Below are 18,396 nucleotides of genomic sequence, written 5' to 3' on the forward strand. Positions count from 1 at the left end.
CACTCTTTGCACAGCAAATGAACTAATGTTCAGATTCAAGAAAAACTTATTAGAAATCCTGTTCTTGGCAGAGACGGCAGAACATAATGAAATCGGACGAGCATCGGGATTGAAGGATTATTCGCTGTCTAGCACTGGAATTTTTGACACGAAGACAAGAGAAAGTAAACAGGATGTGGTGTGAAACACCAAGCTGCCATATTTCTGAGAGGGATTTCCTGGTCAGGAAAAAGGGCAGCGTGGAAGGTGCCCACAGGCTGGTACATTCAGCGTGGCCCATGGTGTGACCCTTTGTCTGGCACATTCTGGATGACCAAAAGCTCTCAGAACAGCTTGCCAGGCATCTGGAATGCTAGACACAGGGCTGGAGCCCCCCAACTCTTCTCAGCTGAAAAAGGAGGGAAATGTCCAATGAAATCTAGCTGTATGACTGCCCTAAATATAACTCCTGCAGGATTATTAAGGAATAAATGCTCCTTAGTATCCTGCTGTATAAACACTATTACTCTAAGATAAGGATGCCTAAGGGTGCCTTCTTCCTGCTGAACATAATTGGTTGCACTTTTCCAAGTCCTAAGCAAGCAACACAGGTAGGCATGTAGAAGGCAGATGAAAAACAAGAAAAGCAATATGGGAAAGTAAAAGCTTGTCTAAACATATGTAGGTTCTTGCTGAACTGTTTTGGAATAAAACTTTCAAGTGTGCAGGAACCCAGGAATAAGAGCTCCTTGCCCCTTTTTGCAGCCCATCATCAGAGAGGTTCTGAGGAGGCTCTAATGAATCTAAGTGTCCACTTAGCCCCAGGTCTGCCCAGGGCAATGAAACAAAAGAAGCCATGTAACAATGACAGAATAGCAAGCAGAAGTAAACCCAAAACCTATGAAATCTGCCCAGTGAGACAAGTAAATCCAGTACTTAATAACCATGTACTCTGTCCTCTCTGAAAGCATTTATCTTTGCTTAAAAATTCAAAGAATTTTCTTTTCTCTGCCACTTGCATGGTACAGCAAGAAATGCTGTGCTGGAAAGGCTCAACTCTGCATGCTGCTCAAAGCTATTTTTGTCATAGTTAAGGCTGCTAAGGAAAGTCTGAAGAGACACTATTAATGTACTGCCTTTTGACCGGTTTTTGTTTTGGTTTGTCTTTTCTTTATTTGTTTAATGTATGGAACAGGCACTCACCATGCAAAGTAACCTCTTGACATGCAAATTTGTGAAAGATCTGACAAAATACAACTAAGATATCTATGCAAAATACACCCACTCTATAAGAGCCCTAGTGTTGTTTAGAATTAATATAGTTCAGGCATAGGTGCTTTTTCCTGACAGGAACAAAGACTTTTCTAAAAACAGCCTCCTTCCTATAACAGCATTATGCCAGAGTCAGCAGCAACTCCAAGAAAAAAAAAAAGAGGTGGGCAAAAGTACAGAAGAAACAAACAAGGTGGAAAGGTTGCTCTCTGATGGTGTAAGGTAAACACAGCTATAACTGAAGTTAACAGGATGAAAGGCAAAATACACACATGGGACTGAGACACTTTTTGCATAGGTGGTGGAATAAAACCCCCCTTTCTTGCAGAACAATGTATTCTGTACTCTGTGTTGAGGATGCTGGCTCCAAGGGAAGGGGCTCACATCTGAAATATCATTGTAGGTGATCTCAAGACAGATCTGGCACCCAGCTAACAGACACTTTTACCAAGTGCTGCTGGCAGGGAAGCAGGCAGCACAATTTGTGTGGGATGTTCATCAAAGACAGGGACACGGCAAGACTGAGCCCATCTAAACCCTGTCCAGAACCACTGGGAAGACTCCCTGCCAAGGCCACACAGCTCACCCCTTACAGCTCTGTCCTCACTCCTTTCATCCTGTCAAGGGATTCACACAGCTCACTCCTTGCAGCTCTGCTCCCTGCTTGTCCCCAGGTGCCACCTCTGGCTTCCAGCCTGACAGCACAGGTTCACCAGCACAGACATCAGCTCAAGCCAATCACTGTTTTGGCCAGGAGAGTTTTCTCATGGATTAACAAATGAGACCAGCTCCCTGTGCAGTTGCACAAACACCAAACCAAGACAAGGGAAGAGGAAGGGAGCCCCTTTCAGCAGCAGTGAGCCTGAGCAGCCAGTTCAGCCTTCTCAGGTAACTGCACCCTCAGACAAAGTCTCAGCTCATTACTTCTGCAGATAGGTCTTTATCATCGTTTCTCACTGCACCAGAATGACACACACTGCTTGAGATCTTTCAGGTAAAGCTGGCATTAAATCTCACACAGGTAAGCAGCATCTAAATCCAAACAAGCCTGGCTGGCTCATTTTGAAACTTCAGCAAAGATTTTGCAAGATGACCACACATCTGCACCAGGGAAAAGCTATGGGACACAGAGCAAGAACGCATTCAGCCTCTGTTCAGTCAACCTTTGACCTCCCCACAGCTGTGATTTCAGTGTGTGCTGAATGCAGGTGGAAAAGAAGAAAAAGACAACAAAGAAAAAGACAGCAAGTCCCTGTAAGGTATCTGTGCTATACCATGGACTACCTGGGTTTATTTTGCATGTATAAATGTTTCAGATATAAACTATGACAGAAAATTTGACAAGATTTTAAAAGTGACCTATCTTTCTATATATTTGTAAAAAATATTTAATCTTTCTGTGCCTTTTAATACAAAAATTCCAAGTATATTCTCAGATTATGAGCTTTCCTTTCAACACTCGAAATGCTACGCCATAAGGAACTTTTTGTAGAATGTGTTTAACAACAAACATTGGTTTCACCTCTCAGAACAATTTCATTTGATGAAAGAAAATGTTCTCTGCTTTTCTAAAATACTCTGCACTTACAGAGTTCCTATAGCTATGCAAAACCCCATTAGAATTTAAAATTGATCCTTAACTAAAACACAATTATCATACAGCTGTTACAATAAGCACTAGTTTGACAGCTATGCAAAAAATGAGTTTAAAAACCCATCATAACCATTTATCATAAAAGTATAAGTCTCCCATTTATGTAACTTTGCAAATGAACTATCACAGCAGCTAACTCTTTATCTTAGATTAGCTGTTATAGGCCACACTAACATAATGTCAGGGCTATCTGTTGTAAAGAACCATTTAGAACTAAATTACATAAAACCCCATATGCTTGGGTAGGAGAGAGATGGATACAGACTACCAGGCATAAAGAAACATTAGAGACCACGGCAATCACCATAACATTTAAATCCACAGCAAGATAATTGTGACTGACTCTTAATCACATGTAGCAGATTTGGGTCTCAGAGCTGTGGTAAAAACAGAACAAGAACAGTGAGATCTTTCCACTAGTAAAAATCCTTTTCTAAATGAAACCCTAGGAGTACCCCCGAGTCAGAGAAACTCATCCAGAAACCTCATCCATTATTATGTGCCTCCATGTCTCTTTCCAAGCAATTACAACAGTTTCTCACACCATTACACATCACCTGTTTTCTGAATACTCAATAATTCCTGAGCAAGCAGCAAGTAAGCATGACACACCTTATCTGCTACTCAACAGCTTTTGGCAAAAAGAGGGTTTAAGCACAAAGGTAAGGTTTTCTGACAGCTACAGTAAGAGGCCAAAAGTGGCAGTGCACTCCTAGAACCACCAGGAACTCCTTCAAGCTGCTGACAGGCTGTGTAAGGGGTCTGGGGGTCAGGGATGTGGAGGACAGAAGCACCCCCTCAGCCCCTGCTATGGCTGCAGTGGCTGCACTGTCCCAGTGTGCTCCCCAGCAGGAATGGTCCCTGCGTAGGTAATGCAGTGAGCCCAGTGATTTCCATCAGCTTCCATCCCAATTCACCATCTCCTATTCCATGGGAACAGTTATGTCACAGCAGGCCCGGTAGAAATGTCCTTGTAACACTTCACCACACATTTCTTTTCAGTTTATAAGAATAGTGCCATTGCACAGACAAAACAGTGCCTGCAAGAAATAAGAAGCAGGATAAAAACCAGATGGCTGAAGTGAAGCGCAGGAAGACAGGAGCAATGCTTGTAGGGAGGAGAAATCATTTTGATGAGCTGAGACTGTGAACATGGCTCTCCACACAAAGGGAACATAACCTGCCACGACACAGCCTGCAAGAGCATAACTATGAAATTTGAATGAAATATTGTCATCTCTATCACCTAAAGGCTGAATTCTTTTCAAGCAAGTACCAGATGAACATGACACACATTTTTTAATTTAACATCAGACTAATGCAGCTTCAGCTGTTAAGATGACTACCTGTCAACCACAATCAGTAACACCACTTTGAAAAATGTGATGTGATCTGTAACACAAGTTGAGAGCATGGACAGCATACTTTACAATACATCTATACCTTCACAATTTCCTTCCAGGCTGGTGCAAGCCTTGGCAGTGACAGGAATGACTCTTCCATCCCAATTCCTCAGCAACTCCACCCATACAAAGACAAGTGCTATCAGCAATAGAGGAAACCACAAGCACCTGAAGCCCAGACTCTACTTATCACTGTGTGCAACATGGTTCAAATCTTTAAATCTGGCCAAAGACAGGGTATCTTAATTCTTATTAAAATGACATGAACCCCAAGAAGCCAGTTCAGGAGAATTTCAAGCACAAAATATGTTTCATAGTATTTTCCTTCTCCTTGGTACAGTTTAAAGTAAAAAGGTTCAGTGTTTCAGCCAAACCATTTTAAATGCATCATTTGTCACCATGTATAGAACCTGGAGATGAAATGTCAAAGAACTTAAACAAAGTTTTCTCCACAATGTTTCCTGCAGCATAGTATAAATGTTGCCATATCATACAGGGATGCAGTAATACTAATTTGATTGGTATAGGCAGCAGGCAGTGATCTAATGAGCTTCTGCATGGTACTTGTCTTAGGATTTTTCTCCCTGCCATTTCTTCTAAAGAATTCCCAAAATGTACATTTAAGACTGCATTAATACAGCAGCTATTAAAAAAAAATGCAAGATGTGTTGTAAAAGCAGGGCATTATTTTAAATATTTTAAAAAAAATCACCAAGCAGTTGTGTTTCTTGTAAAATCCAAGAGAGATCCACTTCTGCACTACCTGTTCTTAAATGACCTGGGAAATCCAAACCTCCCTTACGGAATACCTGGCATGACCCTCAAGAGATGATGAGAACTGGCAAAAGCAATACAGAAAGGACAGGTCACTGACTTCCACTGAAATCAACATAGCAACATGACCAAAAACACTTCAGTGATTAGGAAGAAAAACTGGAAAGAATTGTATGGAGACCTTACTTTGCCAAGCAGGCAACTCCTCAGAGAAACTGGCTAAAGAGCTTCACAGGGCAAGGGTTTGGCCAAAAAGCTACCTGTCCTTGCAATTCTCTGTGAAACAGGGAACTCTGTGTACAGCCTCACATCCCAGGCAGGTCCTGTGATCTTCTCACTGCCTTAATTGCATCTCAAATGCAACATGCACTATTCAGGAAGGGAAATTGACAATAACTTGAAAGAAATCTGAAAGGAATCTGGAAGAATAACTAAAGTTGCAAGAAAGAAAGAAAAATATCTCTGGCAATAAACTTCAAAAGACTATGTTCTTTTTATTAAGAAAAACAAGTAAAGCAAGAAATTAATTAAAATGCATAAGAATTCATACTCGACATATAATGGCATTTTCAGTGTTGATGAGGCTATAAACAAGACTCAGTGGCCAGAAACTAAAGATAGCCCTCTTCATATCAGAAATACAATATGAATCAGTCACTTGTATACATTACTAAGAACCGTGCTGAATTTTGCCTCATCGGAAATTTTTAACTACACCTTCTACAATGTAAGCTCTATTTTCAAACACAGATTGGGGGAAAAAAAAAAGTTCTGTGGCCTGCATCATGAAGAGGTCAGACTAGATGATTGCAACAGTCCTTCTGACTTGATAATCTATTAATCTTATCAGACATGTCTGACCACTTTCAGAACCAAGTGCAAAGTCATCTATTAGCGCACCTATTTTGACCGGGTATTTTTAGCCCGAGACTCTCTTACCTTTAAACGTCGTCGAGATAGGAACTGCAGATAAATCAAGCTAGAGACATAAAAGGCAAGCGATAACGAAAATCTCATCGCCTAGAGAATACTCGTTTTAGTTGGCAGAGTTACACAATCAAAAAGCAACCAGAAGCCAATAAGACATCCTGTATTTTCCCCGCACTTCCCGGAACTTTGCAGAACTCTCCGTGGGACTGAATCGCTCCAGACAAGTTTTGGCTGAGAGGAGGCTCCGCACGCCCCGGAGCAGCGCTTTAGAGGAAAGAGGTTCGCCAGGCTCAGCGGAGCGCACAACAGCGGAGCAATGGAAGGGCGCGGGGGATGCTGGCGCGGCGCGGCCGCCTCCGCCGGCCCGGTGCCCCGGCGGGCAGCATTGTTCGGCCGGGCAGCGCCGGTGCCCGCGGCCCCGCTTCCCTCCGGCAGCCGGGCAGGGACGCGTGAACTCTTGAACCCGCGCCGCAGCCCGACGCGAGCCTGCGGGGCGGAGAGACCGCCCGCCCCGCCGCCGCCACCGCCGCGGGCCGCCGGGACAGCGGGGAGCCCGCGCCGCCGCCCCCCGCCCGCCCGCCCGCCGGGACGCGGCCTCCCCCGCCCCGCCCGGCCCGGCTTCCCCGGGGCCGCCGGGCCCCGCTCGCCCCCCGCCCTGCCCTGCCCCGCCGCCGGGGCCCCCTCGGCCGCTCTCGGCCAGGCCCCGGCGCGGCCCCCGGCCTTTCCTGCCGCTGCCCCCTCGGCGGACCCTCCTCACCTGGGCTTGAGGCTGCCGGCGCCGCGCTCGTAGGCCCAGGAGGCGGCGGGCGGCGCGGTGCCCGGGGCCAGGGGCTCGGCGAAGCCGGGGGTCGTGGGGTAGTTCCTGTCCATCATCGGGGCCGCGGGGGCTCCGTGGGGGCCCTGCGCTTTTGAGGGCGGCGGGGAACGAGCGGCGCGGGGGGGGAGCGGCGCCTCATCCGGGGCGGGCAGCGCCGCGGCCCCGTGCGGCCCCCTGCGCTCCGCTCCCGCTCAGCGGCGGGCGGCGGGCGGAGCTGCGGGCGGCGGCGGGGGCTGCGCGGCCGCCGGACCCATGTCGGGCTGCGCGTTCCCAGGATGCTCCTCCCCCGCCAGCGCACTGGGGCTCACGGGCTCCGTGTCCGGGGGCAGGGAGGCCGCGGCGGAGGGGCCGCCGGGGCCGCCGCCAGCAGCGCCGGCGGGGGGGAGCGGGAGCAGGAGGAGGAGGAAGAGGAGAAGGAGGAGGTCTGTGACTCGCGGACGGGCGGCCGCGGCCCGAGGGGGAAGCGCGGCGGCGGGAGCGGAGCGTGGCGGGGGGCGGTAGCCGCCACCGGGGCGGGGTGGGGGGGCTGAAGGCGGGGACGGGCGGGGTGGCGGTGTCGGCTATGGGGGAGGCCGGTGCCTCGGTGAAGTGAAGCGCTGGCGCTTTGTTGGAGGAACCGGGGCGGGGCCATGTTGTTCCCGCGGAGGGGAAGCGCCGCCAGCCGCGGGCTCCGGGGCGGCCGCCGCCGCCGCCGCCAAGATGGAGCCCGACAGCCGCTCCATTGTACAGCGCTTCGCTGGGCGGCCCTGCCGCCCTGCCCCTGTCGCCGTCACCGAGCGCTGACGCCGCTCCCCGCGCCCGTCCGCCTCCCCCCGCGGCGGGGATCGCCCCAGCCGCCGCCCGCCACCGCCTCTTTTATGTGCCTGTATGTCAGAGCTTTCCCTAAGACTCGGGCATTCCCCATCCAGAAGTCACCGCAGGGCTGGGGCCCGAAGCAGGAAATTAATTAAAATGCATAAGAATTCATACTCGACGTATAATGGCATTTATATGTCGTATAATGGGATCACGGAACGCTTTGGATTGGAAGGGACCTTAAAGGTCATCCAGTCCGATCCCCCCTGCCATGGGCAGGGGCACCTGTCACTAGATCAGGGTGCCCAAGCCCCATCCAGCCTGGCCTTGAACACTTCCAGGGATGGAGCAGCCACAGTTTCTCTGGGCCATGTGTTCCAGTGCCTCACCCTCCTCACAGTAAAGAATCTCATCTTAATATCTAATCTAAACCTGCTTCCAGTTTAAAGCCATTACCCCTTGTCCTATCACATGCCCTTGTAAAAAGTCTCTTTCCAGCTTTCTTGTATACGCTGAAAGTCAGCTAGCAAGAGAACAGAGAGAATATCTATTTATTCTTTCTTTATTTTTATTTGGTCTAAATTTAAATGGTAGAACTTCAGAGAGGTTCTAGAGGCCTACTTTAGCTAGGACTGGCTAAAGCAGTTTATTTTTATTGGGAGCAGCCTAAGCCACCTGGTTTGTAGACGGTAAATTCCTGTATCTTTTGCTGAATGCTTGTTAAAACAAAGAATAAGGGAAACGGGCACAAAAAAGGCTCAGGGCAGGGTAGCAGCAGAGGAGACATCAGCGTCAATGAGTGAACTGTGGTGTCTTGCTTTCCCTGCAGATTGAAGATAGGCAGGCCGAGATGAGCTGGAGGAATGTGCCTCAGAGGTAAAGACAAGGAATATGCTCTTGAAAAGAGAGTGACTGCACCTGAAGGCACTGCTCAGAAGAGGAAGGTGTATGCTAATGACCGAGTAAGTCTTTTGAAGATTCAGTTTGTAGCACTCCAGGCAATCCTGAACCACAGACTGAAATGAATTCTGTAGTGAAATGCATTTAGAAACTTGGCTACAGCCAATCAGTTTAGATGTTAAAAAAAGTTGCAAAAAACCTCGACATTAGAATGAGAAGACGGAGTGATCAGTATTAAATGAGAAAGCAGAAAGGTATGAGACTTCAGGAGGAAAAGCTGAAGTTCTGCTTTTCTCATGCCTAAATTCAAGAAACAGCAGGAAGAAATGCAGCCACGGATGGGGAGGGAAAGAAAGGTAAGTGTGAAAGCCATCAGCATGGAGCAGAGGAGCGGAGTCACCCAGAGGCCAGGGCAGAGGGTGGAGGGAGAAGCAGCAGCTCACCAAAGCCAGAAACCAGCAGAGTGAGTTTTCCTTGTGTTTGCATAAGCTAGCACCTGTGTTGCTTGCAGCTGGAGGAGCCATGTGGGGGGTGGGAGACCTCCTTCCCCCGGGAGACTGGGGGGTTGCTGTTTTACATGTGAACGAGGCCTGATGACAGAAAATGACTCCAGTTGTATGCTAACAGTGCAGCCTTTGCGGCTGATACTATTGTAAGTGACATTTCCAGTGGGGAAGGACCCACAGCTTTTTATTTCCCTGCAGGATCTCCACTAATCTCCACTATATCAATACACTTAGAGCACACTGCTTCCCTCAAGTGGGCCTGAGAGGAGGGTGATATATAGAACTGATATGAAATGCCTTTTCTATCCAGTTGTGCAGTGTTTGGTTTTCTACAGTGAACGCATTGCTGTGGAGTTTCTTGTCCCAAATTTGGAACGATGTGTTAATAAATTGTAAAACTGCTAGTGTCTTGTTTGTTTCTTTTCCTCTAGTAATGGCAACATGAACTGTAAAGAGTGCCCTTATGTTGTTTATTTCCATTACAGAACTGCTCTAAAGAGAATGTGGGGGTGGGTACATGGCTGTAAAATCATGTTACACAAGAAATCACAAACAAGAACCCGTCCAGATTTGCAGGCAAGGAAACATACGCAGTGCATTTATACCACTAAAGGAACCACAGACACGGTGTTTCCCTGAACATTGCTGGAGTAGATCCTTTTTGCTGGCAATCAGATAGTGAAGTTGAGTGAAACAGAAATTGTGACAGCTGTTGTTAAGTTTAATTTCTTTTATATGGTTTTAATAGAGGCGGAGTAGACTGAAAGCTCAATCACTAATGTCCATAACCATCAGATAAAGTCAGTTTATCCAGTGATTTGCTTTTCCTGTGTACGAGATAAATCTTGTCCTGAGATCAGCTAGTGAGACTTCTGCAGCTTTCTCGTTAAACTGACCCCTGCTGCTCGTTGCTGTCCTCTGTCTAGGAAATCTTTCTCGAAGTTTGTGCATTTTATCTTTTTGTAAGCAAATGGTATTTTGTAACACTTTTCTCTAAGACAACAAAAGAGTATGTTGAGAGTAAGTGCTTTTACAGTATCCTGGTAGCCAGGATACTTACAAGCAGCTTTTCTGAAGGATCTGTTAAGGGATAGAAAAATTCCTTTGATAGATCATGTTAATTAGATTTTTTTTTAATGTTTAGATTAAAGTGTACATATTAAAATGTATATTTAACAGTCATATTAGGTGTGTTAATGATTCTGAAACTTGGATTCTTGTCTTAATAAGGAATGGTTTTGTTTCAAATGCAGCTGTTACTTGCTGTTTAGGAACTGAGCTTTGGTGAGCTAAAATGCCTTCTGAACTGTAGTGCATCACTTAGTGCCTGTAGCCAGTAGTGATATTGTATGTGCTTCTCTCTGAAGTCAAGAATTTAATATAATAAAAATACCTTGCTGAAACATAAGCTAATACAATTTTTCTCTCTATTTAAGACCAAAATCTTAAGTTGAAGCACTGTAACACAATCTGTGCAGCATACCAGCCTGGAGCAGTACTGATTTTTTTTGTTTCTCATTTCATTCCCTAAACCAAGAGTCTCCACTTGGAAAAAAATAAATCCTTTATAGAGGAATATCATTTGATAGCTAGGAGACAGATATAAGTAATTAAGGTAACATTTTAATGGGAATCATCTGCTTAAGGTCTGAGGAATGATCTCCAGTGCTGCAGCATGTGCTGCTGCCCCCAGATGTGGCGTGGTGGCAGGGGTGGGCTGCCTCAGCTGCTTGCTGACACCCAAAGGAGATGAAGGCCTGACTGTCCCTCCTTCCCTGCTTCACCCTCTCACTTCTAGTGCTGAGCTCTGGCCACAGGGTGAGTAGTGAATTCACTCCCCTGGCTTCCCTTTCTCACGTTTACCTTTTCCTGCCAGAGGTGATTTTTCCTAATTTTGCTGAGCTGAGTCAGCTTGCCTTTGCATGAAATGAGAGCTGGCTCAGGGGGAGCAGCAGTAGTGCGCAGCAGGGAGGAGATGACAGGGAAGTTTGACTTCTGATGGTGAGATGTGGTCTTGGCTCGTGGTATATTCCATATGGAAATCTCTCTAGAGTCTAGGAGTGCACTCTGCAGACAGTGGTGGGCTCCTCTGCCTGTGTGACACTTCAACCAGAATCAAGGCAGCTCTGTTGCAGAAACATGTTAGCTAATATACACTGCCCCTTAGGGAAGATTTCCTGTTTCTCTTTAAATCCTCATTCACTGTTAAGCAATGCTGAATGGCAATATTGCTTTTTGAGGTCTGGTTACATGTTTAGAGTGAACATATACCAAATGAAATGCAGGATCAAGCCAAGGGGTAGTTAGTTTTCTGTGATTTTATCATAATTAAAGCAATATAGCAATCACAGATCCAGGGCCAAAATCATGCTCCAGTTCATGATTGGCATCGATGTATTTATTTATAACTGATATATTTATTTATTAGCTTCTTTGTTGCACAGTGTGCTAGAATTATTACATGTGTTACCAGGAAAATGTAGGCCAGTGTTTGAGTAGAGTGTGATTGTATTTTATATGGTATATGATAGAATCATAGAATGGCCTGGGTTGGAAGGGACCTTGAAGATCATCCAGTTCCATCTCCCTTGCCATGGTCACGGACTCTTTCCACTAGACCAAGTTGCTCAGAGCTCCATCCAACCTGGCTTTAAACACTTCCAGGGATGGGGCAGCCTGTGCCAGTGCCTCACCACTCACACAGCAAAGAATTTCCCCCTAAATCTTATGCAAAGCTACTCTTTCCCATTGTAGAGCCTTCCCTCTTGTCCTGTCAGTACATGCCCTTGTAAAAGTCCCTCTCCACTGCTCTTGCAGGCTCCTTTCTGGCACTGGAAGGCCACAGTTAGATGACCCCAAAGCCTTCTCCTCTCAAAAAGATTGTATTTCAGCACATAATATTACTTTATTTTAGAACCATCACAGCATCATAAATAGTTTGCTAACATACACAAACATCTTGGTGCTTGTCTTTCAGTGGCTAACCATGTGTCAATAAAAGCTCTAGAAATAAGTTTAATGAATAGCCTTGTTCTGACAGAATGAATCTTCACAATTGTTTGGAAACAGTGTTTTGGAGACTTGAGGACATTCTTTTTCAAAAACTAATGTTTCAAAGATAAAACAACCAAATAACTTGAATGTGCCTAATCAGATGAAGTTTGAAGAAGTTCAGGCTGAAGCTGAATTGGGTCTCATGTATCCACACATTGTGAAAAGTGCACAAAATAAGATTTCTGCAGCATGTTTCCTTTGAGCACTGTTGGACAGCTACACATCCTGGATGCAGCACCTTTGTGCAGGCTGTGGCTGCTGCCAGCCTGTGGTATCCTGCATGAGCAGGAATGAGTGAGTAGATCAGATAGGCAGTAATAACATGAGTCTTGGTTAGGCTTGTTATTAATCACTGACTGTGTTGTTTGTTGTTGTAATTGTGATTCTGACCAAAGGAGAAAATTGCAGTTCCTTTAACAGATTAGATTTTGCATATAATTTGGCACGTGGCCTCTTTAAACATAAAGCTAGGCATTAAGGTACGTGTGACTAGGGAAGGGGTGCTGCCTTTCAAAAAGCATGCTCTGTCTTGAAACCTCACAGCAAATTCTCTCCTTTGAATTTCTTCACTTACATTGCTCTGTGTGTTTATTTGAATACTTGAGTGTATGTACAGACAAATGCAGCAAAATCTTCAGAATTCATTTTATTGAGCTAAAGTTGATCTATGGAAGCTTGACTTCTGGCATGACAAATGGTGATGGAGCTGGTAGAAATCTCACTGCAGCAATGAGGAGAAAGTCTTGTTTCCTTGGAGTTCCCAATCCTCCTCCTGGTCAGGTGCTTCCACTCCTTCCAAGGTGCCACCACTGCACTTGTGTTGCCTCAATTCACTCACTCCTGAGAAAGCTGTCTATGTTTTCACTGGATGATTTATGAAGGGATCTAGAAAGGACCACAACTGGTATAAGGTAAGTGGGAGAAATGTGCAAACATGTAGGGAAAAAAAGCCCTAAAGAAAACCTTTGATCTTGTTCAAATTCATATTTTTAATAGGGAGTATTTTATTTTAACTCTTACTAGAAGATATTTTCCTTTGTATGACATCAATGCTGGGTGTTTAATGTGAAATATTGGATGTTTATGTATTTAGTACTTGCTGATCTTTAGAGAAATTAAACAGAAGCTTGACCTACTGAGCAATCAGAGGCGTTTCTTGTTTCTTAAATGAAGTAGGCACTGCTTCAGAAATTAAAATGGGTCCATCTCAAAACTTACGTTTAACTGCACCAGTTTCTAGACGGAAATATTTTTCTAGATGCAGTCTGTCTGTTCCCTTTAAAGCGGGAGCTCCTGGAGGCTCCCAGAATCTAGGCAGCAAGATGCCTGCATCTGATGGCCCCTACTGCTTCAGTGTTTCAGTAGTCTAGGTGCTATGGAAAAGAGCACCTAGGGTGAAAGTGTTGCCAACCATACCATGGAAGAAAGTGTTACCAACTCCATTTAAAAGAAATCAAGAAGGTTGTCAGAGTTTTTTTCATTTTTTAATCGTAGGCTAAATTAGCATTTTCTCTTTTGCCATGATTAATTTATATAAATGGAGTGAAAGAAGGAATTGTCCCAAGACACTTAATGAGAATGAAGCATCTATCCCATCAGCTGTATTTCAAATCTGACTGGTTAAAAAGCTTCATTAGATGTTCAAATATAGGAGTAGATTTGGGCAGTCTGCGTGGAGCTCAGCTCCTCTTGTATGGTTGGAAGAAAAAACACAGTTCTGACTATTTTTTTTCCAGAGAGTAAATCAAGAGTGTCTTAATTTAGTGAAATTCACTGCGCTCCATATTTGCTCTGTCCAGCTGCCCTCCTGCCTCCCTGAGGAAGTCCACACACACTGTATCATGTGTGCCTCCTCTTCAGATTGAAATTGCCATTACCAAATGAGAAATTGCTGCTTCCTGCCTTGCTTTTGCATGTCTGTTCTGCTTCTCACTGGGGGGATCTTACTTCACTACCCCTAGGAAAGTGGTCATACCATTGTGTTAAATCTGCTCACCAAAGGCCTGACAAAAGTCAAGGAAGATACAAGGGCTAACACGTGGTTAAGTTAGATTTTGTCTTGAAGAGTTCATCTTCAGTGTCTGCAGTTCGTGAACCTCAGCTGCTCAGCTGAACTGGAGCACTGGAGCAGGAAGATTTTGTCCAGAGTAGAAATTGCCAATGTTAAAGAAAACAAACCGTGGCCCTTTTTCTCTACCAATAAGTGCTATATGGCATGAAGAATCATCTAACAGTATAATGGTTTGGGTTGGAAGGAAACTTCAAAGGTCATCTAATTCCAACCCCTGCCATGGTCAGGAACACCTTCATGGATGGAGTCCCATCCAACCTGGCCTTGAATGTTTCCAGGCATGGATCCTACACTTCTCTGGGCAACCTGTGCCAGTGTTTCACTACTCTCATGGTAAAAAAAAAAAAAAAAAAAAAAAAAAATCCTTATATATAGTCTGAATTTACCCTCTTTCAGTTTAAAACCATTACCACTTATCCTGTCACAACAGGCCCTGCTAATAAGTTTGTCTCCATTTTTCCTGTCCTTTTTAAGTGCTTTCAGAAGAGGGCATGTTGTTACCAACTCCATTTAAAATAAATCAAAAGGGTTGTCAGAGGTTTTTTTCATTCTTTAATCATAGGCTAAATTAGCATTTTCTCTTTCGCTCTGATTAACTTATATAAATGTTTATTTGGAAATTGTATTACAAAATAATATAGAGACTAGCAGAGCTTAAAATATTGCTACCCATCACCCAAAATATGACAGCACTTGAAATCAAAGTTCTAATTAAATATAGCCAGTGACAAGTACATTCAAAGTGTTCTGACAGGTGAGTAGAAGGAAATATGTTCATAAGAGTAAGTAACAGTTTATACAGTTCAGAAATGACTGGAAATAGTTAAAAATAGCTAAATAAAGAGCAGGTTATTTGAGGAAACCTGCTTAAGATTTTTGAGAGGAAAACACATGCAAGTTCTTTATCGTGGAAATGATAGTGATAAATTTGTAGTGACAGGAATTAATTGAAATTTGTTTTCAGTATAGAAAGACCATGTTAGAAGTGTTTGATAATTGCTTTTAAACCCAGAATTTCCTTCCTGTTCACTATACCACATGGAACAAGCAAGGATAACAGCAGTAAAACTTTTGTTGGCAGGAGAGACTGTGGATAGAAAAGTTTGGTTTGTTGCTGGTTTTTGGTTTTTTTTAATTACTTTGATGGTTTAGCTAAAGCTAGAAGTAGTGTTGCTAATAAACTGCAGGTAATCAATTAATCTTATTCACAGCTGGTAATCTCAGAAATGATAAGGAATTTTGCTATGGTTTTCAAATTTCAAAAATATATAACTTTTAAGGGCAGATCAGACTGAAACATTCTAGTTAATAGAAGTGGGCATCAATATAACAATAGAATACTCTGAACTGGGTTTGGCAACAGCATTGTGGTAAATAATTTGGCAGAGCATTATACTTTTTATTACCTGAAGTGATCAGTTATCTCATTTTTTGCTCCAATCCCAGTTCAGCTGCAGCCAATAAAAACCTTGCCACAGACCTTGACAGGACCAGAATCAAATGCTTCACAAGTCACATTCTCATGAGCTGTGGTGAGGAAGTGCACTTCCACGTGGTACTTTGGTTTTGCTGTTCTAATGAATTCACAAAAACCCCAACAGCCCCCGACCTATAAGTGTATAATTGATAGATCACATAGCAGGCTTTCTTATTGCAGCAGTAAGCAGGTTCAGTGATTTATTTTTCAACTGACACAGCCAGAGATCACTTTCCTGACCCTTATTATTTGCCCTAATTAATAAACTGTCTTGTTTTATAAAAGGTTGCATGCTGTAATCTTCTGTGATGCTGAAAAGGCTGTTCTGGAAAATTCTTCAAGGCAATGACTAACAGCACTAATAATGACACGTTTAAAACAGAGTTATGTGTTTACCAGTGTTTTGTTTAGACATTTCTGTTTTCAACTGTCATAGCAGATCTCTGTTAAATCACTTAAAATCCACTGTCTTTCTTAAAGGTCCTGGAAAGAAACGCCAAAATCAGAACACTGATAATTTACATCTCTGTACAAGTTAGGTTAACTTGCTGCTGCTTTGCTCCTCAAAAATCTTCCTCCTCCTCTTCCTACTTAATCACAGACTGCTTTGGATTGGAAGGAACCTTAAAGATCATCCAGTTCCAGACACCCTGCCATAGGCAGGGACACCTTCCACAGGACCAGGTTCCTCCAAGCCCCATCCAACCTGGCCTGGAACATTTCCAGGGATCCAGGGGCAGCCACAGCTTCTCTGAGTAGCCTGTGCCACCCTCAGAGTAAGAATTTCTTCCCAATATCCAGTCTAACCCTGGCCTCTGTCAGTTTAGAGCCATTCCCCCTGGTCCTACTACATGGTCTTGTACAAGTCATTTGCTGCTTTATATATTCTAATAGCAACTCCATTTTCAAAAGAAGCCACATGTAAAATTTGGAAGTGTGGCAAAATAAACTAATTTTAATCTTAATATAAATGAATAACTCCCCATAGTCTGTCTCTTGTTGATTTTCCCTCCGTTAACCCTGTTGAACCGTGAGTTCTAAAAAGAGAGAAGATACAAGGTAAGAGTGGGCCAGGAGTCAGTGTATGAAAGAAGGAAAACAAACTCAACCCAAACAAGTGCCATTCAAAGGAATTTTGTCCCTCTACCAGGAGAGGTAAGTTTACACTGCATTCAACTAAATTTTAAACTTTGCTCCTTCTTTGTAAAAGGCAGGATGTGTCTTCCTAATTATCCTGCTGCGTGCAACCAGTGTTTGAATGTCAGTCCCTGCACAATTTCAAGCTCTAAGGTGCAGACTCCTTGAGTAAATTTGAGTGTTTTACCCTACTGAAAGGGTACTTTACTGCCCAAAGCACTACACCATTGATGTTTAACAGTTATACCCTCTTAAGTTTTTTTATTAATTACGAAGGACGAGATTTTTGGTTGCATTGCATGGAATCAGTTGCAAATAATTTGTAGGAACAGTAGAAAAATCAAATTTCCAGTGATTGAATGGCATTCTGTACAATTTGTGTAGTGTGTTTAAAATGTGGCTTTGCCAGGTGTCTGTAGTAACACTGAAGAATCTCTGAATGGTCACAAGCCTTGTGAAATCCCTTTTCTTTGCAGTGCTCCTGTCAGTAGCATTATTTAATGATTTTTTGAGTCCCAGAAAAAATCTAGGTAAAAGTGTGCTCTACTCTTCAAAATTCACATTAAAAAATTTAAAATTGTTAGCTAAATGAAAGGGGAATATGGGAGAATGTTTTTGCAAGCTTATGGTTGCATAGCTTCTCATAATGTTGTATTTTGTCAACAGTGGCCTCACACAATTCTTTTATTTCAGTCTTACAGAACTTCAAGAACTTCAAAATGCTTTTACAAGTAGGGCAAAAGTGAATTGAAACATCCCAACAGGGGGATTCCCCCATCTCTCAACAAAAAGAAGAAGCTGGAGAGAGATTTGTGACTCGGCAAAAGCCAAATTCACTGGTGAAGTTTTGTGAACAGGAACACCAATGGCAGTGCTACCAACTGCATTGTATTTGTTTTCAAAGGGCATGACTGCATTGTGTAGCATTGTCAGTGTACTCTCTTTATATTCCAGGATTTGAAGTGTTTCCATTATGACAAAGACATCTGCAGATTGAAAATCTCAGACCAATTTTCTGCACCTCGCTCAACAACACTGTAGCTTCTAGTATGTTAAAAACAACAAGATTCAGTGAAATATTACATATTCATTTTAACCCTTAATCCTTTAACTTAGAATATAAAGTGGATTGTAGGCACCAAATTGAAATATAATTGGCTGTTGTCAGCATTGATTCAGTGATGGGGAAAGAAGGGGGAGTTTGTTTCTTCTTAAAAAACTTAATGTTGTGTGCTTTAACTGTGCAGCCACTGTCAAACAAGAAACCAGCCTGACATGATTCCTGTGAGACCCTCTGCTCTGGCTTCCTGTGCTGGGGAGGCCAAGGGACACAAGTGGTGGGCAGCAATTTGCTCAGCAAGTTCTATAAGCTGCATAATGCTGGGGGTTGATATTTTAATAAGATGTAAAATTAATGGTGGCTACAGCTGTAGATACAGAAACTGTCTTGACACAGTGAACCAATAACTCCCAGGAGTTCTTGACTCTTGATTTTGATCTAAGATGATGTCTCATTCTAGTTAAAAGTATCAATTTGTTGTCCCTGTAGTGCAAGACACAGTTATTGAAGTGCTTCTAGGGGATAGGTCGGCTTTGGTTTGAAAGTTAAATGTCTCTCTCTACATTT

The 18,396-nt window shown here is 43.8% G+C and overlaps 1 protein-coding gene and 1 long non-coding RNA gene across 2 annotated transcripts in view; one reads left to right on the plus strand and one right to left on the minus strand.

The window, feature by feature from the left end:
* Nucleotides 1–7,230, minus strand: part of QSER1 (glutamine and serine rich 1) — a 41,664-nt gene extending 34,434 nt beyond the window's left edge. The window contains exon 1 of the mRNA XM_068194736.1: nt 6,770–7,230. Within this exon, the coding sequence (XP_068050837.1) occupies nt 6,770–6,885 (116 nt within the window). The 5' untranslated portion in view covers nt 6,886–7,230. The remainder of the gene's footprint in view (nt 1–6,769) is intronic.
* Nucleotides 5,843–9,434, plus strand: LOC137476444 (uncharacterized). The gene is made up of 2 exons (XR_011000379.1): nt 5,843–6,291; nt 8,454–9,434. It is a non-coding gene; the product is annotated as an uncharacterized lncRNA (long non-coding RNA).
* The last annotated feature ends 8,962 nt before the right edge of the window (nt 9,435–18,396 follow it).

This window comes from Anomalospiza imberbis, chromosome 6, assembly GCF_031753505.1.
Source record: "Anomalospiza imberbis isolate Cuckoo-Finch-1a 21T00152 chromosome 6, ASM3175350v1, whole genome shotgun sequence".
Classification (NCBI taxonomy): domain Eukaryota; kingdom Metazoa; phylum Chordata; class Aves; order Passeriformes; family Viduidae; genus Anomalospiza; species Anomalospiza imberbis.